At 53.5% G+C, this 27,901-nt stretch overlaps 1 protein-coding gene across 1 annotated transcript; it reads right to left on the bottom strand.

Annotated features, from left to right (window-relative positions):
• Positions 1–375: 375 nt before the first annotated feature.
• On the bottom strand, positions 376–27,901 carry CCDC92B (coiled-coil domain containing 92B). The gene is made up of 4 exons (XM_030923836.1): positions 27,666–27,901; positions 14,970–15,123; positions 9,676–9,723; positions 376–4,562 (listed from the first exon to the last, which is right to left on the bottom strand). Exons 2-4 carry the CDS (start codon positions 15,097–15,099, stop codon positions 3,961–3,963), a joined length of 780 nt encoding a protein of 259 aa, XP_030779696.1. The 5' UTR covers positions 15,100–15,123; positions 27,666–27,901; the 3' UTR covers positions 376–3,960.

Below are 27,901 nucleotides of genomic sequence, written 5' to 3'. Positions count from 1 at the left end.
AGGTTCAAGGGATTCTAGTGCCTCAGCCTCCTGAGTGGCTGGGATTACAGGCATGTGCCACCACACCTGGCTAAATTTTGTATTTTTAGTAGAGACGAGGTTTCACTATGTTGCAGGCTGGCCTTGAACTCCTGACCTCAAGCAACCTGCCCACCTTGGCCTCCCAAAGTGCTGGGATGGCAGGCGTGAGCCACCGTGCCCGGCCGATCTGAGGCTTATCTACTGAGGGGACCCCAGAGTCTCAGCTCCTGGTCTCATCGTACCCACTGGCTGACTCTGAACCACCTCCCGGCTCCTCCACATGCTCTGCCCACACCTGCAAGACCGAGGTGTGGTGGGGCCGAGTGCTCAATGTAAGAGATTTTTGGACACACATGTTTTTCAGAGATTTTATTAAGAATAAGGCATATGACAGTCACCCCTAAAGCACAGGGCTCTATTTCTGTGGGCGAGTGAATACACTCTGAAAAGCATTGGATTCGAAAGCGCAGCCAACAGAGAATTTGGAGCAGGGCTCCTGCCAGGTGGGTCTGAAGCCCTGCGCGCCCCCCATTCAAGGCTGGCATGTCCAGGAGAAGGTGCTTGGAGACCCCTGGCTCCCCACGCTGAGGAGAAGCTGCCCCACACCCTCTAGGCCTCCTTCCTCTCTCCACCAGGGGGGACGCCATCCTACTGCTTATATGGGGAAGGGCTACCCCATTTTGACCCCGGACTAGTCCCCCAAGCTAGAGGGTGCTGTGGCTGGGCTGCGGGGGCCAGGGGTACAGAGCCTCAAACTGCACTGCCCAGTGCTACTTGGCTGATTTCCAGAGCAGGGGGAGGTCCCTGCCTGCAGCTGTCTGTCCTGGAGCTGTCCACACGTGAGGTGTGGCAGGAGCTCCACCTAGGGACCCTGAGTGTCCTCTTCAACACACTGTCTCTCCCAATGAGGATTCGTGCAGCAGAGGAGAGAAATACAATCCTTTCCCTTCTTAGTCACCAAGACATTCCAGGGGTGGGGAGTGCATGGCGGTGGGAGGCTTCCCTTTGGCCAGGTGGGCTCTCAAGCCAGACCCAGGGAGGGTGGGGCCTCTCCAGGGCCCTGAAGCTGAGGAGTGCTGGGCCCCTGAGGCCAAGAGCAGACCACTGACTCCAGCTCCCAGTCTCATTCTGCTGCACAGAGGCTTCTGTGCAGGTGGCTGGAGGGAAGTCTCCATTATTTGCAGGAGGGCGAGGAGGGGAATTGCTGTGAAATTGGAACCATGTGTCTGCCACAGGTGCTCCCCCAGCTTGCCTTATTTCCTTTCCCAGGCACCTCCGGCACCTCAGCTGAGTCAGTGAGTCAGCTGCCCCAGCACCCAGAACCTTTCATCTGGGGATCTCCAAGCACCTTCCAGTGGTTGCTGGAAGAGGGACGGGAGTTGGGTGGCGCTGATGGAGTCACTTCGGGAGAGGCAGGTAGGCCACTGGAAGATCCCTGGGGCCAGAGTGCGGTGGGGGCCCCCAGCTGGACACCTTGGATGCCCAGGAGGGAAGGGGGAAGGGGGCTATTGCTATAGAGCTGGGGGAGGACAGGCAGATGGAGCTATGGCTTTTAGTGGGTGGGTGGGCAGATAAAGTACTTCACCATCTCTGCAGAAGAATTGACCTAACAAAGTCACCCTGTTCACCCCAAAAGTGTGGTTGTGGGAGATGAGGGCCTGTGTGGGCTCCTCTGGAAAGAGACTTTAGCCCTCCTTCCCACGGTCCTCTGGGCACCTCCGAGAGAGGAGTGAGGCCCTCACACACAGACAGGTTCTGAAAGGGAGGAGGACAGAATAGGGGTGCAGTGAGTTACACACACTTGAGGGGGGGCAGAGATGGCACAGGCGCAACTGCAGGACTAGTAGAGGGTAGAGGTGGGGGCAGGCAAAGCAAGGACCCCAGGCCACCTTCTTGACCCAAGCTAGACTGGAGAGCGCTGTCCCAAGGGTGCCCCAACCTCAGCCATCTGAATCCCAGGAGCTGGACACCCCAGACCAGGCGTGGTTATTGCTCAGTGGTCTGGGCAGTCCCAGGTGGGGTCAGCTGGGAGAGCCGCACATTGCTTGGCCCTGAGTCTGCTCGCTCACTGGTCTCTACTTCTTGCCAATTTCCTGCTCCCTCTAACAAATGGAGGGAAAGGGGGTGTGATCGGGGACTCCCCCCTCTTCATGGGGCTGTGATGAGAGAAGAGCTTGTCACCCCTAGAGCTTGACTCTGCTCACCTCCCAGACCCCTGCGTGACACAGAATGTGTGGCCTCAGCCAGGGTCAGGACCTGTCAGGAAAGGGGTGTCTGTGAGGGAGGTAAAGGACTCTCCCTGCCCCACGTCCTCCCCTCGAAGGCCCTGGAAGACCTCACAGGCACTTAGGACTTGATGCAGGACCCACACAGGAGGATGGCATGGGCTAGAGGGGTTTGTGTTTCCTTCTAGGCTGGGCTGGGGGTAGGGGCAAGAAGCTGCGCTGAAACTGTCCTTCCTGCCTTTGGTGGTGTCAGGGGAGCTTAGGAGACGGGTGTTAGGAGGTGGAGCTTTCCCCTTTCCACCTCACCATTCCCCAGGCTAGACAGCAGGGAACTGAGCAGCCCGCCACTGCCAGATTCTAACAGGCTCAGGGGCATCTGTGGAGGGGGCCAGGATGGGGACTAACCTGTGCTCCCACCATCCCCCCAGCAAACCCAAACCCAAACTCCCATCAGTAGCTGCCACTTCCAAGAAGCCAGGCCCTCCTTCTTTTTTTCGTTTTTGAGACGGAGTTTTGCTCTTGTTGCCCAGGTGGAGTGCAGTGCAGTGATCTCGGCTCACTGCAACCTCCGCCTCCCAGGTTCAAGCGATTCTCCTGCCTCAGCTTCCCGAGTAGCTGGGATTACAGGCGCACACCACCGCGCCCGGCTAATTTTTGTATTTTTTAGTAGAGACGGGGTTTCACCATGTTGGCCAGGCTGGTCTCGAACTTCTGACCTCAGGTGATCCGCCCACCTCGGTCTCCCAAAGTGCTGGGATTACAGGCGTGAGCCACCGCGCCCGGCCAAGGCCCTCTTCTTCTTGTCTCTGGGTGCAGCCAGCTGATTAGGAAGCCGAGCAAAATTAGCACCAATAAACAGGACTAGGAAAACCCCTGGGGCTACCTCCTGCGGGGGAAGACAGCTCCTGCCTTCAGGAAGCCTGGCTGCCAGCAGGCCTGTCATCTCCCTTCCCCAGCACAGCTCCCAGTCCCCGCATACCCAGGGGGGTGGCGGACTCGGGAAGAGCTGAGCTGGAGACGGCTCTAGACCAAGTCCGGCCACCCAGGAGGTTCTGTAATCCTCTCTCAGGGCCTATGGATGCTACCTTCCAGAAGTTACGCTTCCATCAGGCGCACTTTTCCCACCAGGGGTTCTGCGAGGACGTGTCTTCTAAAGTGTTCCGTGCTCACCTGCAAGGACCTATCGGCAGGGTCGGGGTAGGGGTAGAAGGACCAGCCCCTAGCCCGGGCCTCTCCTGGAGAGGAAGAAGGCTTGGCGGGAAGGGCGTCGGCCTGGGGTGGGGGAGGCGGGGGGAGCTGGGGGGCCTGGGGCGTCAATGCCACTCTGCACACCTTTCCGTAGGCCAGGCCAGCCCTCCCCGCCCCACTAAGGATTGTCGGCTTCCCCGGGGCAGGGCGTGGCCCCCGTCCCTCCTACCTCGCTGGCAGGTGGGACCAGGCCAGGATCGGGACTGCGAGTCCTCTCGGTAGAGAAGGTGCCCCGCTCGGCCCCGCGGAGGAGCTCTCGCGCGAGGAGAAGGCTCGAAGCTTTGGAAACGTCGGGAAGTACAAAAGGCTGGCGGTTCGGGGGTTTGGGGGAAGCCGGGGCCGCCTCGCCCCGCTTCCTGGAGGAGGGGCGGCTGTCCTCCGCCCCCTGGACCTGTCTGCGGGGCCCGAGCTGCGTCCCTGGCTGGCCCTCCCCGTCCGCCCCGCGTCACCCAGGCCAGCCCCGCGCCTACTCCGGGTCCCCGGGCGCGCTGGGCGGGCAGGGCGGGCTGGGCGCGGGCTGCGGACCGGCGAGGTCCGGGGGCTCCTGCGGAGGCGGCTGGCGCGGGCTGCGAACACTGGGCCGCAGCGGCCTCCGTGCGCTGCGGAGGAAGAGCGCGGGGTCGGGCATCGGGTCGGCGTCGTCCAGGGCGTCGGCCCCGCGGTCCCAGGCGGCCCAGTCCCGGCCGGGGCCCTTGGCGGCGGCCTCATGGGCAGCAGGCGGGCGGCGGGCCCGCGGTGCGCGGCGGCGTAGCCGGGGCTCGGCTGCGGCCCCGGGGCCCGGGCGCGGGGCCTGCAGTCTCTGGCGCGCCGCGTGCAGCTGCCAGGAGAGGTAGGCGGCCGCCTCGGTGTGCTTCTGCAGCTCGGTGCCCAGCACGGTGGCGCGGTGGCTGCGGCGGCGCAGCTCCTCCAGGAAGCGGCGCTCCTCGGTGCGCAGGCTGCAGCGCAGCGCGGACACCAGAGCCTCGCGCTGTGCCACCTCCCGCCGCAGCTCCGCGTTGGCCGCGGCCCGCGCCTCCAGCTGCGACTCCAGCGCGCGGCACTTGCTCTCCAGCTCCCGTGACGCCGCCTCTGGAACGGAGCAGAGGCCAGAGGTGACGGTCTCCGCCTGGCTTGGAACAGAACCTGCACGGCTCAGCCCTCCGTGTAACAAACCCCCCAGGCCGGGCGCGGGGGCTCACTTCTGCAATGCCAGCACTTTGGGAGTTCGAGGTGAGCGGATCACTTGAGGTCAGGAGTTCGAGACCAGCCTGGCCAACATGGTGAAACCCCGTCTGTACTAAAAATACAAAAATTAGCCGGGCATGGTGGTGGTGGGCGCCTGTAATCCCAGCTACTCAGGAGGCTGAGGCAGGATACTCGCTTGAACCCGGGAGGTGGAGGTTGCAGTGAGCTGAGATCGTGCCACTGCACTCCAGCCTGGGTGACAAAGCGAGATTCCGTCTCAGTAAGCAAAGAAAAAAAACAAAACAAAGCCCCACTCCTCCCCACGTCCCCACCTATACATCCTACGGCGCTCCCCCTCCTTTCCCACCCGTTGGCTCAGTGGCCTGCCTTGTTCCGCCCTCCTACCTGTTCTACACTGTTTGGCCTCGCCTCTAATTCTTCAGGTTTCAGCTTAAGTGCACACCCATTCCTGGCCCTTTATTCATTCCACAGATAATTTGTGGAGCCCTGACTTTGTGCCCTGCGTTAGGTATTGGAGATAGGGCTCATAATAAAACGGTCTCCGTGAAGCTTACTGCATAGTGGGAGAGACATGATAAATAATCACAAATAAGTGTGAGGTTGCAAATGTGACATGTGGAAAGTCAATGCTGTGACTGTAACTGGAGAATGTGACCTAATCAGGGAAATCTTCCCAGCAGAAGAGACTTGAGCTAAGATCTGAAGGATAAACAGTAGTTAAGTAGTGAAGACAGGAGAGAAGGATGCTGCAGACGGAGGGAACAGCTTGTGTAAAAGCCCAGAGAGCAAGAGACAGAAAGAGCTGCGAGTGTGCACAGGAAGGGAGTCAGTGTCCTTGTTTCCTTCATAGGCCATTTCTCACGTCTTTTTTTTTTTTTTTTTTTTTTTTTTGAGACGGAGTCAGTCTTGCCCAGGCTGGAGTGCAGTGGCGTGATCTCGGCTCACTGCAGCTCTGCCTCCTGGGTTTAAGTGATTCTCCTGCCTCAGCCTCCTGAGTAGCTGGGACTACAGGCACCTGCCACCATACCTGGCTAATTTATTTTTTTATTTTTAGAGACAGGGTTTCAGCATATTGGCCTGGCTGGTCTCCAACTCCTGACCTTGTGATCCACCCGCCTCGGCCTCCCAAAGTGCTGGGATTACAGGCGTGAGCCACCATGCCCGGCCTTTTTTTGTTGTTGTTGTTGAGACAAAGTCTCCCTCTGTTGCCAGGCTGGTGGGCAGTGGCATAGCTCACTGCAGCCTCTATCACTGGGCTCAAGTAATTCTCCCACCTCGGTCTTCCCAGGAGCTGGGACCATAGGCATGCACATTTTTTGTAGAGATGAGGGTTTGCCATGTTGCCTGGGCTGGTCTCGAACTCCTGGGTTCAGGCAGTCCTCCTGCCTCAGCCTCACAATGTGTTGGGATTATAGGTGTGAGTCGCCCTGCCTGGCCACATGTTTGTCATTTTTTGTTTACTTGTTTATTGTCGGCCTTTGCCACTGTAGCAGGTTGGAGAGACACTGGAACCACCCAGAGAGCTTTAAAAAATGCTGTTTCCTGGGCACTACGGAAGACCAATTGAACCAGCATCCCTGGAGTCGGACCTGGGAACTGGTGTTGCTCAGATCTTCCCAGGTAGTTCTCGTGTGCAGCGTGAGTTGAGGACCCCTGCCTCCTGGAAGCTCTACCTCGGCAGGACCATATCCTAGGACTTGGCACAGGTGAGTGTAGGGACGTAGGCAGCTGAAAGTGGCAAAAAGTGACCCTGAAAAGATGAAAATCACCAAGTGATAAGAGGACAAAGAGGGTCGGGTACAGTGGCTCATGTCCGTAATCCCAGCACTCTGAGAGGCCAAGGTGGGTGGATCACGAGGTCAGGAGTTCGAGACCAGCCTGGCCAGCATAGCGAAACCCCCATCTCTACTAAAAATACAAAAATTAGCTGGGTATGGTAGCGTGCGCCTATAATCCCAGCTACTTGGGAGGCTGCACTAGGAGAATTGGTTGACCCCGGGAGGCAGAGGTTGCTGTGAGCTGAGATCGGGCCACTGCACTCCAGCTGGGGCGACAGAGCAAGACTCCATCTCAAAAAAAAAAAAAAAAGAGAGCACAAAGAAAGTTCTTAAGCCCAGTGGGTTGGCATACTCATCCCAGTGACTCAGGGGAGGGCTGAGGCGGGAGGATCTCTTGAGCCCAGGAGTACAAAGCTGCAGTGAGCTACGATTGTGCTACTGCACACTACAGCCTGGACAACAGAGCAAGACCCTGTCTCTAAAAAAAGAAAGAGTTCTCAAAGCCCATTGAAAGAGAAGATAGGCCAGGCACAGTGGCTCACACCTGTAATCTTAGCACTTTGGGAGGCTGAGGGGGGATATTGCTTAAGCTCAGGAGACCAGCCTGGGTAACGTGACGAAACCCCATCTCTACAAAAAAGCTGGGTATGGTGGCACGTGTTTGTCGTACCAGCTAATCTCGAGGTTGAGGTGCAAGGATCTCTTGAGCCTGCCTAGGAGGCAGAGGTTGCAGTGAGCAGAAATGGCGCCATGACACGCCAGCCTAGGTGACACAGTATGAGACCCTGTCTCCAAAAAAAAAAAAAGATAAAAATGAGGACACTGGGGCAGTGGCTTGGGCCCAGGTGATCTCAAAAGCCCTTTCAGACAAAGGACAGTAAATGGGGTGAAACTGGCTTTGTTACAGAACTGTCCTAATCTAGTGTCTGGGGTGTGTGCTGCCTTCCTCCAGCCATCTGGGCACCAAGAGGTTGCCTGTGGTTGTCCTCTAAAGTGGGCAGAATTAGTCCAAGTTCGTAAGTGTCTAGATGATCCCTAGCTGATCTTCATGCACGAATACATAAAGCAGGTTCTAGGGTCCCTAACATCATAGCTTAAACGTCCAGCCTGTAGCACTTCATCTATAAGCAACACATCAATATGGAAGAGACTGTTCTTAAGAACTCTTCTGGCCAAGAAAGAATATTTTTATGATTCCTTTTAACATTTTTAAAATTTTTGTTTTTTGTTATTTTTGAGACGGAGTCTCGCTGTGTGGCCCAGGCTGGAGTGCAGTGGTGCCATCTCGGTTCACTGCAAGCTCCGCCTCCCAGGTTCACGCCATTCTCCTGCCTCAGCCTCCCGAGCAGCTGGGACTACAGGCTCCCACCACCACACTTGGCTAGTTTTGTGTATTTTTTAGTAGAGACGGGATTTCACGATGTTAGCTGGGATGGTCTCGATCTCCTGACCTCATGATCTGCCCGCCTTGGCCTCCCAAAGTGCTGGGATTACAGGAGTGAGCCATCGCACCTGGCCTTTTAAAATATTTTTTTAAAATGGTAGAGACAGAGTCTCACTATTTTGTCCAGGCTGGTCTTGAACTCCTGGGCTCAAGTGATTATGTCCTACTTTGGTCTCCTAAAGTCTTCGGATTACAGGCGTGAGCTACCACACCTGGCCTTGTGATTCATTTTTAGTTAAATACTGTGTCCTGGCTAGGCTCGGTGGCTCACACCTGTAATTCCAGCACTTTGCGAGGCTGAGGTGGGTGGATCACCTGAGGTCAGGAGTTTGAGACCAGCCTGGCCAACATGGTGAAACCCCATCTCTACTAAAAAATACAAAAAATTAGACGGTGGGTAGTGGTGTGCACCTGTAGTCTCAGCTACTTGTGAGGCTGCAGCAGGAGAATCACTTGAACCCAGGAGGTGGAGGTTGCAGTGAGCCAAGATCGTCCCACTGCAATCCAGCCTGGGTGACAGAGCGAGACTCTGTCTCAAAAAAAAAAAAAAAATTAGTTACTCTGTCCCTCCAAGTCAGGTAACGCATCTTGTACTTCAGAGACAATGGGTAACACTCAGTTCTAGTTCTGAGGTCTTATAATCTGATGATAAAGATCTCAACAATGCAATTTAAAGAATTAATTGTGGGGCAAAAACATGACAAAATTGAGCATCTTAACCATTTGTAGGAGTACCGTTCAGTACTGTTAAGTCTATTCATGTTGGTGTGCAACAGATCTTTAGAACTTTTTAATCATGCAAAATTAAAAGTCTACACCCACTGAAGTCCCCCAGCCCCCCCCCCCCCGCCATTTTATGGGTGAATATTCTGTAAACAAATATTTTAGTGGAATTTCTACAACAGCAAGAAGCCACGCTTTTGTAAAATGCAGGATTTACTAATGTGGGTGTTTCCTTTCTCATATAGACCAAGTTCCTTCAAGTCAAGGAGCCCATCCTGTCATGTATCTTGACACTTGGCCTGTGATCACTCAGTTCAGTGAATCTTTTTCTTTTTCTTTTTTTTTTTTTGAGACGGAGTCTTGCTCGGTCGCCCAGGCTGGAGTGCAGTGGCCGGATCTCAGCTCACTGCAAGCTCCGCCTCCTGGGTTCATGCCATTCTCCTGCCTCAGCCTCCCGAGTAGCTGGGACTACAGGTGCCCGCCACCATGCCCAGCTAGTTTTTTTTAGTAGAGACGGGGTTTCACCGTGTTAGCCAGGATGGTCTTGATCTCCTGACCTCATAATCCGCCCGCCTCCGCCTCCCAAAGTGCTGGGATGACAGGCGTGAGCCACCGCGCCTGGCCACAGTTCAGTGAATCTTGATACTGACCATGTGATCACTTGTGCAAGGATGGGAAGGACTGGGGAGGTGGGTCACAGCAAGGAATTAAGCAGGCTAAGGGGAAGTAAAGCCACATTACCATCTCCTTCCTGCTTTCCTTTCCTCGCTTTGGACAGACATGGATAGAGGGTATTATGTGTGGTGGTGCAGGCTGTTCACTGCACCAGGTCATCCAACTGAGGTGGTGCAGGTTGTTCACTGCACAAGGCATTTCACAGTGTCATCCACTGGGCAGGTGTGGCTGACATCCTGCACTCTGCTCACCAGCCAAGGAGTGACTGTCCCCAAGTCTAGGCTGGGGACAGAGAAGGCTTGGGTCCTACTAAGGGCTGGGAAAAACTCTAGTGTTGGGTCTCATGCCACTTCCCCACCAGTGGTCCTTCTCTTACCTTGCTGGTGAGATTGGGCCTCTCTCATTTCCAGGTCATGGGTCAGTTCTGGGGGGAAAGAAAAGAAAAGGCAGTTTGTGTGTGTGTGTGTGTGTGTGTGTGAGTGACAGAGAAATCATGGAATAACAGCTCAGTAAGAGTGGCAATAAGAATCTTTAGAAGCCACTCCTGTACTATTTTACCACAACCTTGCCAGGGGAAGAGATGAAGAGATGTGTCCAGGGCATAGCCTGAACCTGGCCAGCTTGACTCCAAGCTCAGAAATCTTCCCAGCTCAAGCTTTAAGCCTGGGTTTGGAGTTCAGTTCACCCCTCATGGGACTGAGGAGCCTGGCTTGTTTCGGGGCTGGGGGACTATCTGCCCTTCCTGGGGTGATATGCCAGCCAATCAGAGCAGTTCTGGAGGACCCTTGCTGTGCAGGGCTTTGACCCTTTCGTGTTTAGCTGATGGCTGCTGGAGTGTCCAGAACTGCTTGGCGGCACCGGAGGCAGGCTCAGGGCAGTGGCTACTTACCCATCTGGACACTTGCTTTTCGCTATTTTGACAGCCAGTACCGTCGAGCCTGTGTTATTATCTGAACATCAGCGCTGCCCCTTCCCAAGCCCCAGTTCCATCATATTCCCCACGGCAGGGAGGGGCTTCGAGGAGGACAGTGCCGTCTAGTGATGGGGGCCTGGATTGGCATTGAGGGGATGGGGCGGGCAGGCTAGGAGCCACTCAAGGGTACTGGTGCAGGAGCAGTTTCCTCCTGGGTGCTGCAGCCCAGCCGTCACCCCTCTGCCTGCCTGTCCCCCCAGTCTCCATTCCTTAGTGCCCCCCAAACTCCACTTCTCAGCTCAGGCGAGTTTGATAATTTTTCCAGCCCCACCCCCACTCCCCCGACTCCACCAGGGCTCAAGAACTGGTACAAAGGCAGAAGGAAGCCAGAAGCCGCAGCTGCCTGTGATGCAGACTGACTCGGGGCACCTGTGTACACCCGCAGGGACACAGTCTGGTGCCCACGGGGAGGAGGTGTGAACCGGGGGTCGGGGGAGGAAGGCGGTGCATCTCTGGGACTACCACCCAGCAGCGCCTTCAGGGGCCTTGTGACCCCTCTGCCCCTCCTCCTCATTGCCCTCACCAGCTCTGCCAGAGACCCAGGGCTTTGCCAGAGGTGCCTTCTCTGGGGAGGCCGGTTGTTGCTAGGAGATAGGCAGCTCAGGGTGCCTGAGCCTTCTGCTGTGACCAGAGTCTGAACCTGTTCCCTGGGGCCCCTGTGAGGACTCTGATGCCTCTACCTCCAGGGCTTCCTGGGACCAACTTGGCCTCTCCTCCAGGGCCTTGTGATGTAGCCCAGGGACCTTGGCCTAATTTCAGCGATTTGGGAGCGGAGATACCTTGGCTCTGCCATTAACTCCCTGTGGGTGGTTTCTCTTCAGCCTTTAAACACAGGACTTGGGGGTAGGGTGATAAAAATCTCAGCTGGGCTACACATGAGCATGGCGTGAGGTCAGATATGCTGTGTGACCTTGGGCCAGTAACGGCACTTCTCTGAGCCTCAGTTTTCTCATCTAGAGAATGGGGGCACAATAGCACCTCTTCTCCAAGGGACTGTCCAAGGATTAAATGAGAAAAAATAAACAGTAGGCTTGGCCAAGGGCTGAGTTGGTGCTGAACGCCTGTGAGTAGTTCTTGTCATCAATCAGGCTGCTTCGCCACCCCAGAACATACCCACCTCTCAAGCCCTTCATTCTGAGTCCTCACCCATCCTCAGCCAGCTCCCTGGGCAGCCTGTCCCTTAGGCTCCTACACCAGCCTCTCCCCTCTCCCAGCCCCCTCCCAGCCCTGGGTCCCTCTTTAATCTCCTTCCCCTTATCTTCTCCATTCTCATCACCTCCTTCTTGGGGGAAAGGCCTTATTCAGTCATTTCAGCCTCAAGAGTGGCTGCTCTGGCCTGGGCCAGTTATTTTTATCTCCTTAATCAATAACCAAGAGGTGGCCGGGCGCGGTGGCTCACGCCTGTAATCCCAGCACTTTGGGAGGCCAAGGTGGGCAGATGATCTGAGGTCAGAAGTTCAAGACCAGCCTGGCCAACATGGTGAAACCCCACCTCTAATAAAAATACAACAATTAGCCAGTCATGGTGGCGGGCACCTGTAATCCCAGCTACTTGGGAGGCTGAGGCAAGAGAATCGCTTGAACCCAGGAGGCAGAGGTTGCAGTGAGCTGAGATCGCGCCACTATACTCCAGCCTGGGCGACAGAGCAATACTCTGTCTCAAAAATGAAAAATAATAGCAATAAAAAAAAAAAACCAAGAGGTTTCAGGCCCATACCCATCTGAGAAGGGTGGCGTGGGTGAGGGCACTCTGTTCCTGCCTCCTCCACGTATCTGGCCTGTGTCCTAAAAGGAGGGACCACAAGTTCTCAGAATTGGGGCAAAAGAGAAAGAAACGAGAGGAGTTGCTAGGGCGTCTTACGGTTTCCTCTTCTAATTTTGTTATTGCAGTGAAAAGGTGGCATCAGGCAGGGGTGAGATACTTGGGCCGTTCTTGTCCCTGACGCTGGCCTCTGCTCCCATCCAGTCTTCAGGGGAGATGAGAATGTGTGGCTGACCCTGTCTGTGGAGCCTTTGGAAGCTGTGATGGCTGAGTCAGGACCACTGGCGTCTTCATCTTTTTTTTTTTTTTTTTTTTTTTTGAGACAGAGTTTCACTCTTGTTGCACAGGGTGGAGCACAATGGCGCGATCTCGGCTCACCACATCCTCCGCCTCCTCCCAGATTCAAGCGATTCTCCTGCCTCAGCCTCCCAAGTAGCTGGGATTCCAGGCATGCGCCACCACGCCTGGCTAATTTTGTATTTTTAGTAGAGACAGGGTTTCTCCATGTTGGTCAGGCTGGTCTTGAACTCCTGACCTCAGGTGATCCGCCCGCCTCAGCCTCCCAAAGTGCTGAGATTACAGGTGTGAGCCACTGTGCCCGGCAGGACTATTGGCTTCTCATGTCACAGTGTAGGAAGTCAGGTGGACCACTCAGATCGTTTGGGACTCAAAAGTTTCCCTGGGCAGTGGGGAGTTCCCAGGAGCAGGTGCTGGAAGGGAAGTTGAAGTCTGAGCATCTTGGGGAGAGAATGTCCAGAAAGCTGCAGAGGCACGTAGGGCTGTGAGTCTAGAGCTCTGGGTTCTCATCTTCCCTCCACCACTGACATATCGTGTGACTCTTTCTCTGGGCCTTGGTTTACCTAAATAGGTACGACGAAGAGGCCAGGCCCTCCCAGCTGAGACGGTCTGTGAGTCACTGGCTCCAAAGTGTGCATGTGGAGACGCGGCCTCAGTGAGCACTCCGGCCAGAGCCAAGCCTCTGAGGGGCCCAGGCAGCTGAGGCCCCAAGTCCAAGAGCAGAGGCCAGGCCTGGGATTTCACTTCATCCTTGGTGCCTCCCTCTGCTCTGCTCACAAATCCGTTCAGCAGGCAAGTCCTTTCCTTCACCGTACCTCCCACGGGTCGCCCCCATTCTACCCCTCTTCATCCTCCCCTGGAATATTCATCACCTCTGCTGGTCTCCCTACCTCCCTCTCCCACCAGTTCAGCTTCCATACAACTGCCAGACTGAGTTTCCTTTTTGTTTTTGTTTTAGACGGAGTCTCACTTTGTAGCCCAGGCTGCAGTGCAATGGCATGATCTCGGCTCAGTGCAACCTCTACCTCCTGGGTTCAAGCAAGTCTCCTGCCTCAGCCTTCTAAGTAGCTGGGATTACAGGCGCGCACCCCTACGCCTGGCTAATTTTTTGTATTTTTAGTAGAGACGGGGTTTTGCCATGTTGGCCAGGCTGGTCTTGAACTCCTGACCTCAGGTGATCCGCCCGCCTCAGCCTCCCAAAGTGCTGGGATTATAGGCGTGAGCCACCACACCCGGCCCAGACTGAGTTTCTTAATGTAGGATAATGCTGATCAGGCAGCACTCAGCTGCTCAAAAACTTTCTGTGGCTCCCCACTACCCAGGAGGACTCCTTGGTGGTCATGGTGTTTGTCAAGGTCTTCCACACTTTGGCTCCAGCTGGATTTCTTTTCTTTCTTTTTCTTTTTTTGGAGATGGAGTCTTGCTCTGTTGCCCAGGCTGGAGTGCAGTGGCGCAATCTTGGCTCACTGCAACCTCCGCCTCCTGGGTTCAAACAATTCTCAGCCTCCTTAGTAACTGGGATTACAGGCATGCGCCACCACGCTGGGCTAATTTTTGTATTTTTAGTAGAGACAGTGTTTCTCCATGTTGGCCAGGCTGGTCTCAAACTTCTGACCTCAGGTGATCCACCCACCTCCGCCTCCCAAAGTGCTGGGATTATAGGTGTGAGCCACCACGCCCAGCCTCCAGCTGGATTTCTTATCAGTCTCCTTTAAGTGCTGCTTTATCAACTAGAACCTTCCATGAGCTTTTGGCTTCCGAGCTTCTGCCGTGCTCTTCCCTTCATCTGGAACGCTCGCTCTCCTCCCCTTTCCCATGTGATATCTGGGCATGTCCACATGCTTTGCAGCCTCCAGGGAGTTGAAGCATCTCTCCTCTGGGGAGCCTCGGACGCTGGCCCTCCTCCTTCAGCTCCTGCTCCTCAAGCTGGACATGCTCCTGCCCAGGAGCTCCTGCTTGATTTCTGCTCTACCTTAATATCACTAGTTGACCTGTTTGTCTCCCTAGCTAGACCGAGGGCTGGGAATTGCTTGGTGAACAGTGACTTGGAAAGGGTGGGAACCTCTGGGAATTGGTTCCTAGGAGTCCTCCACTACCTAACCAGAGCTTTTTTTTTTTTTTTTTTTTTTTGAGACAGAGTCTTGCTCTGTCGCCCAGGCTGGAATGCAGTGGCATGATCTCAGCTCACTGCAACCTCTGCCTCCTGGCTTCAAGCGATTCCTCTGCCTCAGCCTTCTGAGTAGCTGGGACTACAGGCACCCGCCACCATACCTGGTTAATTTTTTGTATTTTAGTAGAGATGGGATTTCACCATGTTGTCCAGGATGGTCTTGATCTCCTGACCTTGTGATCCGCCCGCCTCGGCCTCCCAGAGTGCTGGGATTACAGGCATGAGCCACCGCGCCAGGCCCTAACCAGAGCTCTTTGCCCTGAAACTCTCAGGTGTTTCTAGAACTTTTCCAACTTCTCTGACCATCTCACCTCCCCAAGTCCCAGTTTCCTTATTCAGAAAAAGAGGCAGCGGAATTGGTGCCGTGTGAGGCTCACGGGGGCTGCTGGTGGGCACAGCCCAGAGACCGTGGCTGTGATGATGACAGCAGCCCCTCCCCACCCGTCCGGCCGCCTCTCCCGGCCTCACCTGAACAGCGTTTCTGCAGCCTCAGGATCTCCAGGTGCAGGTCTCGCAGCAGGGCCATCTGCTCCTTTTTCAGGAAGCTGATGTGGCGCTGCACGCTCTGGATCTGATGCTCCAGGGACACGGTATCCATGGCAACCCAGGGCTTGGGCCCCACCTAGGGAGGACAACAAGGTGAACCCACCTCTTCTGAGCCCATCTGCGCTGCCCGCCCTCAGCTCTTTCACCGTCTCCTCCGCGCTGGGTCCTGTTGCCACCAGGAAGATGATTCTGCCACTGCTGTCACCTCCCCACTCTTCCTTCATTCAGGCTTCATGAAAAAGCAGGGGAGTTGGCAGGAAAGCATCATTATTCCCATTTAACAGTTGGAGAACCAGAGGGCGATGGCTTCCTTCTCCTGCTCCCATGTAACTGTTTTTTTGAGATGGAGTCTTGCTCCTGTCACACAGGTTGGAGCGCAGTGGCACGATCTCGGCTCACTGCAAGCTCCACCTCCCGGGTTCAAGCAATTCTCCTTTCTCAGCCTCCTGAGTACCTGGGACTACAGGTGCCTGCCACAACGCCTAGTTAATTTTTGAATTTTTAGTAGAGACGGGGTTTCACCATGTTGGCCAGGCAGGTCTTGAACTCCTGACCTCAGGCAATCCACCCGCCTCGGCCTCACAAAGTGCTGGGATGACAGGCGTGAGCCACTGCACCCAGGCCCATATAACTTAAGCCTCTTTTGCTTCTCAAACAGGAAAACAAATGGAGTGGCAAAGTCAGTAGAGAGACAGAGAACCTGGGTTCTAGCCTGCTCTTCCCCTCTAGCAGTGTGACCTGGGTGAGCCCTCGCACTCTGTGCGCTCTCAGTTTTCTCAGGGGTAAAATGAGGGGGATGTGGAGTGAGTGAACCCTAGAGTCTCTTCCAGCTCTGACGTCCCACAGTATCTCAGCCCAAGGGCTACATGGCTGTTCTGAATATTATTCTCCTTTAGTTCAACTCCACTTCAACTTAACCACAGTCCAGGGCTCCGGGCTCCTCCAAGTGGCAGTGGAGGAAGATCTGGTGAATGTTTCACTAAAACTGACTCTGGGCTGAAGGCAGGTGGTGGAGTCCCTTTGTAAAGGAGAAAGGTGGGCCGGGCATAGTGGCTCACACCTGTGATCTCAGCACTTTGGGAGCCCAAGGCAGGTGGATCATAAGGTCAGGAGTTCAAGACCAGCCTGGCCAACATGGTGAAACCCCATCTCTACTAAAAATACAAAAATTAGCTGAGTATGGTGGCACATGCCTGTAATTCCAGCTACTTGGGAGGCTGAGGCAGGAGAATTGCTTGAATTGGGACGGGGAGGCGGAGGTTGCAGTGAGCTGAGATCATGCCACTGCACTCCAGCCTGGGCTACAGAGCAAGATTCCATCTCAAAAAAAAAAAAAAAAAAAAAAAAGCGCCGGCGTGGTGACTCATACCTGTAATCCCAGCACTTTGGGAGGCTGAGGTGGGTGGATCAACTGAGGTCAGGAGTTTGAGACCAGCCTGGCCAACATGGTGAAACCCTGTCTCTACTCAAAATACAAAAGTTAGCCAGGCATGGTGGCACGTACTTGTAATCCCAGCTGCTACTCACTGAGGCAGGAGAATGGCTTGAACCCAGGAGGCGGAGGTTGCAGTGAGCTGAGATCATGCCACTGCACTTCAACCTGGGCGAGGTAAGACTCTGTCTCTAAATAAATACATAAATAAATAAAAGAGAAACAGGCTGGGCGTGTTGGCTTACTCATGTATTCCCAGCACTCTGGGAGGCCAAGGCGGGGAGATCACTTGAGGTCAGGAGTTGGAGACCAGCCTGCCCAACATGGTCAAACGCCATCTCTATTAAAAATACAAAAATTAGCCGGGCCTGGTGGCGCATCCCTGTAATCCCAGTTACTCGGGAGGCTGAGGCAGGAGAGTAACTTGAACCCGGGAGGCGGAGGATACAGTGAGCCAAGGTTGTGCCACTGGATTCTAGCCTGAGTGACATGGCGAGACTCTGCCTGAGAAAAAAAAAAAGAGAGAGACATGGGAGGAGGCTGGGTGTGGTGGCTCACGCCTGTAATCCGAGCACTTTGAGAAGCTGAGGTGGGAAGACGGCTTGAGTCCGGGAGTTTGAGACCAGCCTGGGCAACAAAGTGAGATATCATCTCTAAAAATATATAAATAGGCCAGACTCGGTGGTTCATGCCTGTAATCCCAGCCCTTTTGGAGGCCAAGGTGGGCAGATTGCTTGAGGTCAGGAGTTCGAGACCAGCCTGGCTGACATGGTGAAACCCCGTCTCTACTAAAAATACAAAAATTAGCTGGGCGTGGTGGCACAGGTGCCTGTAATCTCAGCTACTCGGGAGGCTGAGGCACAAGGATTGCTTGAACCCGGGAGGTGGAGGCTGCAATGAGTCAAGATTGCACCACTGTACTGCAGCCTGGGCAACAGAGCAAGACTCTGTCTCAAAAAATAAATAAATAAATAAATAAATAAATAAAAATAAATACAATAAAAAAGAGGAATAGGAGAGAGGGAAAAGAGACCCATGCAGGGACTCCCACGGTGGAACGTTGAGTTGCAGTGACAGATGAGAGGCACGCATCCCTGAATGCTAACGATGGCCTGGCTATCCAGCTCTGCTTCTTCTGGCTCCGCCCCCTTCCCGATGAATCTCTTGTGTGATAATCAGCATCTTGGACAAGCAGAGGCAGACAGCAAACACTGGAGCCCAGGACTCAGAGCTCCCGGTTTCTCAGCCAAGGACTCCCTAAGCTTTTGAGGAACCTGCCTTCACCTGCCCCGGAAATGTCCTCGGCAGTGGGAGAGACAGGCCAGTAAGATGAATAATTCTGTTCACCAAATGGTCCCCTCCAGACTAGATTCCATGTAAGACTCGGAAAATCCATATTTTCATTTGTGGGGTCACACTGAGCAGGTCCCCCCTGAGAACTCCCATCCTCGGGGCACTCCTTTCTCTGGACCCCTTTCTCTGGTATTCCCCTGACCCTCTAATCCAACTAAATAGGCCCTTTTTTTTTTTTGAAACGGAGTCTCACTCTGTCGCCCAGGCTGAAGTACAGTGGCAGGATCTCAGCTCACTGCAAGCTCCACCTCCCGGGTTCACGCCATTCTCCTGCCTCAGCCTCCTGACTAGCTGGGACTATAGGGTGCCTGCCACCAAGCCTGGCTAATTTTTCTTTTTTTTTTTTTTTTTTTTTTGTATTTTTAGTAGAGACTGTGTTTCACTGTGTTAGCCAGGATGGTTTCGATCTCCTGACTTCGTGATCTCCCTGCCTCAGCCTCCCAAAGTGCTGGGATTACAAGTGTGAGCCACTGCACCCGGCCGCCTTTCTAACTTTTTTTTTTTTTGAGACGGAGTCTCGCTCTGTTGCCCAGGGTGGAGTGCAGTGGTGAGATCTCAGCTCACTGCAAGCTCCGCCTCCTGGGTTCATGCCATTCTCCTGCCTCAGCCTCCCGAGTAGCTGGGACTACAGGCGCCCGCCACCACACCTGGCTAATTTTTTGTATTTTTAGTACAGACAAGGTTTCACCATGTTATGCAGGATGGTCTCGATCTCCTGACCTTGTGATCTGCCTGCCTTGGCCTCCCAAAGTGCTGGGATTACAGGCGTGAGCCACCGCACCCGGCCATCCAAATAGGCCTTTCATTTCAGCAAGGAGTGGCCCTTTGGCCCGTGGGGATCGCTGGCTCCATGTGCTGACCATCTGCCATGTTCAGGAAACAACACATGATCTTACTTCTGCCAACCACACTTCAGCGGGTATTACCACCCCAGTTCACAGAAAAAGGCTCTTGTGCCACTTCACGTGCTCAGTAAGTGGTGACAGAGTCAATTCTCCAACCAAGTCTTTCGAATCCAGAGAAGGTTCCCAATATTTACACCGATATTTACACTGGGAACAGACCTAGGTTTGAATCTGTCACCCAGGCCGGAGTGCAGTGGGGCGATTATAGCTCACTGCAACCTCAGACTCCTGGCTTAAGCAATCCTTCCACCTCAGCCTCCCGAGTAGCTAAAGGCTACAAGTGACCGCCACCATGCCTGGCTAATTTTTAAAATTTTTTGTAGAGACAGGGTCTCACTTTATTGCCCAGGCTGGTGTCTACCTCCGGGCCTCAAGCAATCCTCCCACCTTGGTCTCCCAAAGTGCTGGGATTACAGGCATGAGCCACTAGACCCAGCTGATTTGTGGTTCTTTCAATTACCTGCTGTGTGATTTTGGCATGAAAATTAACCTCTCTGAGCCATTTTCCTTCCCCCTGTAAGATGGGGCTGCAAATCCTACCGTCCTAGGATAGCTGTAAGGATTAAATGAGATAAGAACTGTAAGGTCTGGCACAGTGGCTCATGCCTGTAATCCCAGCACTTTGGGAGGCCAAGGCGGGTGGATCACCTGAGGTCAGGAGACCAGGCTGACCAATATGGTGAAACCCCGTCTCTACTAAAAATACAAAAATCAGCCAGGCATGGTGGTGTGCACCTGAAGTCCCAGCTACTCGGGAGGCTGACACGGCAGAATTGCTTGAACCCAGGGTGCAGAGGTTGCAATGAACTGAGATCAAACCACTGCACTCCAGCCTGGGCAACACAGTGAGACTCTGTCTAAAATAAATATTCAGGCCAGGTGCAGTTGCTCACGCATGTAATCCCAGCACTTTGGGAGGTCAACGTGGGTGGATCACGAGGTCAGGAGATCGAGATCATCCTGGCCAACATGCTGAAACCCCGTTTGTACTAAAAATAACAAAAATTAGCTGGGTGTGGTGGTGCGTGCCTGTAGTCCCAGCTACTCGGGAGGCTGAGGCAGGAGAATGGTTTGAACTAGGGAGTCAGAGGTTGCAGTGAGCGGAGATTGTGCCACTGCACTCCAGCCTGGCAACAGAGCGAGACTCCATCCCAAAAAAATAAAAATAAAAATAAGTAAGTCTGGGCGAGGTGGTTCACGCCTGTAATCCCAGCACTTTGGGAGGCCGTGGTGGGTGGATCACGAGGTAAGAGATCGAGACCATCCTGGCCAACACGATGAAACCCTGTCTCTACTAAAAATACAAAAAGTTAGCTGCGCGTGGTGGTGGGTGCCTGTAGTCCCAGTTACTCCGGAGGCTGAGGCAGGAGAATGGCATGAACCTGGGAGGCGGAGCTTGCAGTGAGCCGAGATCACGCTACTGCACTCCAGCCTAGGCTACAGAGCAAGACTCATCTCAAATAGAAGGATAGATACACAGATAGGTAGGTAGGTAGGTAGATAGATAGATAGATAGATAGATAGATAGATAGACAGACAGACAGACAGATAGATGGATAGATAGATAAAATAGAGAAATGTAGGAGGGGCGTGGTGGCTCACGCCTGTAATCCCAGCACTTTGGGAGGCCGAGCCGGGCGGATCACGAGGTCAGGAGTTCGAGACCAGCCTGACTAACATGGTGAAACCCCGTCTCTACTGAAAACACAAAAATTAGTTGGTTGTGGTGATGCATGCCTGTAGTCCCAGCTACTCAGGAGGCTGAGGCAGGAGAATGGCTTGAACCCTGGAGGGGGAGATTGCAGTGAGCAGAGGTCATGCCACTGCACTTCAGCTTGGGGAATAGAGCAAGACTGTCTCAAAAAAAAAAAAAAAAAATTACAATCTGTGATAAGGGCCATCAAAGAGACCTACAAGGTAATGTGAAAGAATAAAGAGGGGAACCTACTTTAGATTTGGGGTGAGGAAAGTTCTCTTTGAGGAAGTAAGTTTTAGGCTGATGCCTTGTGACAGGCAGAGTTCTAAGACGGTCCCCAAGATTCCCAGGCTCTGGTATGCAGGTGCTCTGCTTGAGTGTGGGTGGGCCTGTGCGTACGACAGATCTCACCCCTGTGATTACGCTATACACAAAGGTGAAGGGATTCTGCAGATGTAATTAAGGCCTCCAGTTGACTTTGATTTAATCAAAATGGAGATTATTCTGGGTGGGCCTGACCTAATTAGGCAAAACCCTGAGGCTGGGCAAGTGGTTTATGCCTGTAATCTCAGCACTTTGGGAGGCCGAGGCGGGCTGATCACTTGAGGTCAAGAGATCAAGACCAGCCTGGCCAACATGCTGAAATACTGTCTCTACTGAAAATACAAAAATTAGCTGGGCAGTAGAATGGCATGAACCCAGGAGGCGGAGCTTGCAGTGAGCCGAGATGGCACCACTGTGCTCCAGCCTGGGCGACAGAGCAAGACTCCGTCTCAAAAAAAAAAAAAAGAAAAATACAAAACTTAGCCAGGCATAGTGGCGCATGCCTGTAATCCCAGCTACTTGGAAGGCTGAGGCAGGAGAATCTCTTGAACCCAGGAGACAGAAGTTGCAGTGAGCCGTGATTGCACCGCTGCACTCCAACTTGGGCGACAGAGTGAGACTCCGTCTAAAAACAAAAACAAAAACAAATATAAGTCTGATCATGTCTCCCCATACCCCACTCAAAACCCTCTGTGTGGCTTTCCATCACACTTCAGAACAAACCCAAAGTTCTTCTGAGCCTTGCACAGTCTGCCCTGGCTCCCTCTGTCCTCATCCTGCTGGTTCCACCCCAGCCACTCCGACCTCCTTGCTGCTTCCTGAATGTGCCCAGCACACGCTTGCCTTGGGGACTTTGTACGTGCTGTCCCCTCTGCCAGGATTGCCCTTCACCAAGACCTCCTCAGGGCCTGGTCCCCTCCTTCATTCAGGACTCTCCAAATGTCAGCTCATCAGGGATTTCTCTCATCACCCAATTTAAAGTAGAATCTTTTGTTACCCTCCATTCCCCTAATCTGCATGATTTCTTCTTCCGTGAATGTATTACCACATGAATATATTAAATTTTTATTTTTATTTATTTATTTATTTTTATTTTTTTGAGATGGAGTCTGGCTCTGTTGCCCAGGCTTGAGTGCAATGATACGATCTCGGCTCACCGCAACCTCCGCTTCCCGGGTTCAAGTCAATCTCCTGCCTCAGCCTCCCAAGTAGCTGGGACTGCAGGCATGCGCCACCACACCTGGCTAATTTTTGTGTTTTTAGTAGAGACGGGGTTTCACTGTGTTGGCCAGGCTGGTCTCGAACTCCCGACCTCGTGATCCACCCACCTCAGTCTCCCAAAGTACTGGGATTACAGGCATGAGCTCCTGCACCCAGCCCCTAATTTTTGTTTCTTGTCTGTTTCCCCTGCCAGATTGTTAGCAACTGAGATGAAGGACATTGCTTTGGTTCCTCCTGTTCTTAGTACCTAGCACAGTATGTGGCAAACAGGAAGCACTCAGTAAATATCTTTAGAGTGAGTGAATTTGTCTACCACTCACTGGTGGAGACCGGTGGAGAAGCAGATTTACACAAAGTAAGATCAAGTTGTCATGTGTTAGGTGTGATATGCCCAAAAGACCTCAGACAAGGAGAACTAGATGTCTCGTAGGCAGGCCAGTATACTGGTGCAGCCAGGCTCAGGGGGCTCATGCCTATAATCCCAGAACTTTGGGAGGAAGAGGCGGGCAGATCTTTTTTGTGCCCAGCAGTCTGAGACCAGCCTGGACAACACGGTGAAACCCTGTCTCTACTAAAGATACAAAAATTAGCTGGGCGGGGTGGCGTGGTCCCAGCTACTCGGGAGGCTGAGGTGGGAGGATTGCTTGAGCCCAGGAATTTGAGGCTGCAGTGAGCCATGACTGCACCACTGCATTCCAGCTTGGGTGACAGAGTGAGATCCTGTCTCAAAAAAAAAAAAAAAAAGATAGAATAAAACATAATACACTGGTGCATAACTCAGGAGAAACAGGTGAGCTGCGTGTCTATGCAACTGTGAGTCTTTGTCAGGGTTTGTGTGCTTGCGTATCTGTGTGTGTGCCTGAGCCTGCGTGTGTGTCTCAAGGAGTACCTGTGTTTCTCGATTCTCTCGATGCTATGTCTGCTGTGCGCACACCTGTAGGATGAAGGTGGGTGTGTGGGCCTGTGCTTAGGATAAAGAGAGAAAGAGAAAATGTCTGTTCCCAGCCACTGAAATGCAAATGTTTCTGAAGAGTAAAAGCCCTTCCCACACAGCTCTGGAGACTGGACCCTGGCCACCGGTGAGAGGCTGAGCCAACCAGCTGTTTCTGTGCTTTCCCAGAACGACTTGAGTATTTGCTTCCAACTAGGCAGGCTGCTTTTCTCAGGGCGGAAATTTGGGTCACAAACGATCTTGGCAAATATTCTCTCTTAGACATTATTGTTTAGTTTGTTTGGGGGAGGGTGGGAGATAGAGTGGGGAAGGGAACTAGTGACAACAAAAATCTCTCTGTCTAGCTGGGGAGTTGCAGGCACTACTTCAGAAGGCCCAAGCCAGGAAAACATCCGATTTTCCCATCATCAATGCAGTCCTGGAACATCTGGGCTTCAGAAGCTCATGCCTGAGGACTTGGCCCAGGTCAGTAACAGTAGCTGACGGGCTGGAGCTATCAGTTCCATCTCTCCCCCCAACACAGTACTAGATGTCTAGCCTCCTGAGTTAACACGCTTGGGGAAGAGAGTCACACTCCTCTTCTGCTGTCCTGAGCACCTCAGAGCCTGCCTTGTTTCTGCTCCCCTCCTTCTTCTGGTTCTCTGAGTTCTTTTTCCTGTTAATTTTTCCTTCCCCTTGTCCTTCTCCTTCTTTTTCTTTTTTTTTTTTTTTCAAGATGGAGTTTTGCTCTTATTGCCCAGGCTGGAGTGCAATGACACAGTCTTGGCTCACCGCAACCTCCACCTCCCTGATTCAAGTGATTCTCCTGCCTCAGCCTCCCAAGTAGCTGGGATTACAGGCGCCTACCACCATGCCTGGCTAATTTTTGTATATATATATATATTTTTGAGACGTAGTCTCACTCTGTCGCCCAGGTTGGAGTGCAATGGCGCGATCTCGGCTCACTGCAAACTCCACCTCCTGGGCTCATGCCATTCGCCTGCCTCAGCCTCCCGAGTAGCTGAACTACAGGCGCCTGCCACCACACCCAGCTAATTTTTTGTATTTTTAGTAGAGACGGGGTTTCACCATGTTAGCTAGGATGTTCTCGAGCTCCTGACCTCATGATCTGCCCGCCTCGGCCTCCCAAAGTGCTGGGATTACAGGCTTGAGCCACCGCACCCGGCCTAATTTTTATATTTTTAGTAGAGACGGGGTTTTGCCATGTTGGCCAGGCTGGTCTCGAACTCCGGACCTCAAGTGATCCATTGGCCTCAGACTCCCAAAGTGCTGGGATTACAGGCATGGGCCACTGTGCCTGGCCTTTCTAGCTTGATGAAAAAATATTCATTTAAAAAAATTGTTACCAAAAATATTAAAAAGACCCTAACACAAGATTCACAATTTATAGGGTTAATTCCAAGTACTTTTAACATGTCTCTGATGTGTCTGAAAGTTACAAATACTTTTCCCTTTGGGGAAGTTGGTGGAGAAGGCTTATATGCTCAGGTCCCCAATCACAGGTAAAGTGTCAGGCTCCGGAGCTTTCTGACCCTGGCACAGTTTGGACTCTCTGAGGTCTGGGCTCCCGATCCCTGAAAATGACCTCTCTTCCCGCTTGTCTCTTTGGAGCTTCTGGGTACTCACTTTCCTACCCAGTTACCACCGACTTGGCAAGTGGGAAGCTGCAGTTCTCTCCCCCGCTTCAGTTTTGTTTTGTTTTGTTGTTTGTTTGTTTTATTTTGAGACGGAGTCTCCTCTGTCACCCAGGCTAGAGTGCAGTGGTTCAGTCTTGGCTCACTGCAACCTCCGCCTCCTGGGTTCAAGCAGTTCTCCTGCCTCGGCCTCCCGAGTAGCTGGAATTACAGGCACCCACCAACACACCCAGCTATTTTTTGTATTTTTAGTAGAGACAGGTTTTTGCCATGTTGGCCAGGCTGGTCTTGAACTCCTGACCTCAGGTGATCCACCTGCCTCAGCCTCCCAAAGTGCTGGGATTACAGGTGTGAGCCGCAGCGCCTGGCCTGCTAAGCAGCAGTTTGAAAACCTCTTTTGTAGTCTAGTCTTTCCTTGGGTATCTAAATCTCACCTTCCCCACACCCTTTTCGTCTGCTCAAGGTTCCCTGGCCTCTGCCGCCTCTCTTTCCCTTAAGCAGAGGAGGTCGCTGGGAGAAGAACCAGACTCCACACTTCTTGCGACCTGCTTGCCTGGGGTTTGCATTGTCTGCCACCCCTCACTCACTGATGGATTCTCTTGTCCCAGTTTCAGCTTTTCCTAGTGTTTCTTTTCTGTTTGGGACTGAAAATATTTATCAAGTCAACAAATACCTTTGTGCTGTTCTTAACAGCCACGTTTTGTTAAAATTCTTTAAGTATGTATGTTTTCTTGTTTTAAGGAGAATGTGGCCAGGCGCGGTGACTCAAGCCTGTAATCCCAGCACTTTGGGAGGCCGAGACGGGCGGATCACGAGGTCAGGAGATGGAGACCATCCTGGCTAACACGGTGAAACCCCGTCTCTACTAAAAAACACAAAAAACTAGCCGGGGAGGTGGCGGGCGCCTGTAGTCCCAGCTACTCGGGAGGCTGAGGCAGGAGAATGGCGTGAACCCGGGAGGCGGAGCTTGCAGTGAGCTGAGATCCGGCCACTGCACTCCAGCCTGGGCGACAGAGCGAGACTCCGTCTCAAAAAAAAAAAAAAAAAAAAAAAGAGATTGTTAGACTTATTTTTATTATTCTTATAGTCAGGGCAGGTATATTGGATAGGACAGGCATGGCAATAAGTGAACAAATAAATGAATCAGGCTGGGCGCGGTGGTTCACGCCTGTAATCCCAGCACTTTGGGAGGCTGACGGGGGCGGATCACCTGAGGTCAGGAGTTTGAGACCATCCTGGCCAACATGGCAAAACCCCATCTCTACTAAAAATACAAAAATTAGCAGGGCGTGATGGAGGGCACCTGTAGCACCAGCTACTCGGGAGGCTGAGCCAGGAGAGTCATTTGAACCTGGGAGGCGGAGGTTGCAGTGAGTTGAGATCGCACCACTGCACTCCAACCTGGGCAATAAGAGCAAAACTCGGTCTCAAAAGAAATAATCAACACGAGCGTTATGTTTCTTAGTCATTATTCCTGTTCATGGCCTGACTCAGAGGCCTGAGGCAATAGGAGAGCAGGAACTCAAGAAGCCTTTCTTGGACGTGGCATCAATGCATAAGTAATAATACTTATAAGTAATTGGTACCGTTCTTAGCATTTTACATATATTAACTCATTTATCTTGGCGACAACCCCACGTTGAAGATTCTATTAATGTATCCACTTTATCGATGAGGAGACAGGCTTAGAAAGGTAAAGTAGTTTGCTCAGTATACGCAACTACAGTGCCTGGCAACTAGAAACACTCCACCGGGTGCTCATCCTGGCATTTATGGCCTCTCATAAGAGAATCCCAAAGAGGAGAAGATCAGCCTGCATTTAGCAGTCCACATCTGCAGGTTGCTCTTCTCCTCTTTTGGATTCTACCTCTTGCTGCTCTGATGACAAAGTCTTCCAGTAGCCCGGTAGCCAGACCATCCCCTGGCTTACTATATGCACCTTATCTCTGCCTCTTGAAACCTGATCCATCCTTCAGGGCCTTGCTCTGGTGTGACTTTTACCATGAAGCCATCCCTGATCCCCCACCAAGATGGAAGGACTCTCTGCTGTCTCTCTGTTCCCCAGGCAATTTGTTGGAATCTGAGTGGCAGCTAGCACCACAGTCTGCCATATTATCACTCTTTGTTCTGTGTGTGTGTGTGTGTGTGCACGTGTGCCTGCACACACCTGGCTTCTGTGCTAAGCCATAAGTCTTCATCCTCTGTGTGTGTGTGTGTGTGTGTGCGCACACGTGCATGTGCCTGAATGCACCTGGCTTCTGTGCTAAGCCATATGCTTCCTGAGGGCAAGGCTTTGTCTCTGGGAATCTCTTGCAAGGAACAGGCCCATAATGAATTTTGCTGTAACAGGGAGAATGGATTGAGTCTTACTGGGAATCACCAGGGCAAGTAAATACACATATTAAAAAATAAGTATGCTGGTCCCCCAACCCCAAATCCTTGGCTTTCCTGGGGACTGGAGTCTGGAACAAGGACTCAGCCTTTGACAGATGTCTAGGATTCTGTCTGCAAGGTGGGGCCACTTAGCCAGTGGTGGAGCCACATCCCCCAGGGACCTTGTGGTCCTCTCCACTCCAGAGCCCCTTCCCCTGAACCCCTCAACTCTGGCTGCCCTCTGCACTGAAGCTCTCAGAAACCCCCACCTCAGCAAAGCTGAGGATCCAGTCACACGGGAATGGGGTGTATGGGGAAACTCGAGCCCCTCACCCCCTTCAGGCTTCAGGTTCTGCCCTAATTATGCCTCCAATATGACTCCCAAGGAAGGCAGGGGTTGGGGGGGATGTGGAGACTAAGGAGGACGGGGAAGCGAGATAACAGAGAGGAGGGCAAAGGCAGCAGAAAGAAAGGTGTGTGTGGCGGGTGGTGGCGGGGCTCGACCTACGGCCGCTCTGGACGCCCGTCAGCGCCAGGCAGGGCCCGGGTCTGGGCGGTGGAGGACAACTTCTGCCAGCAGCCCGCCGCGAGTCCTGCCCGCCTCCCGCGCGCTGCGGTGCCCAGCCCCGCGCCAGCCCTCCCGGGGGAGCTGGAGCTCGGCCGCGCTGCTCCCCACTGGGGCCGCTCCGGCGCCCACACCCCCCACGCCCACCGACCAGCCTCCTCACCTTCGGGACCTGGGAGCCACCGGCCGGCGGGGCCCTGGGTCCGGGCCGGGCTGGGTGGGGGCGGCGCTCTTCCCCCCGCGCTAGCTGTGCCTGGGGATCCGCAGCGCCCGCCCTGGCTGCGGCGCCATCAGCTGCTGGGAGGCTGCGGGGCAGTCGGGCCGGGGCTCCGGGGGGCTCGGGGGCGCCGAAGGGGGGTCTGGGGCGGGCTTGAGGCGTAAACACCCAGCAACGTGACC

The sequence above is a fragment of the Rhinopithecus roxellana genome, chromosome 19 (assembly GCF_007565055.1).
Source record: "Rhinopithecus roxellana isolate Shanxi Qingling chromosome 19, ASM756505v1, whole genome shotgun sequence".
NCBI lineage: Eukaryota > Metazoa > Chordata > Mammalia > Primates > Cercopithecidae > Rhinopithecus > Rhinopithecus roxellana.
The sequence above is the reverse complement of the archived record's forward strand: the minus strand, read 5'-3'. Positions and strand labels throughout refer to the sequence as shown.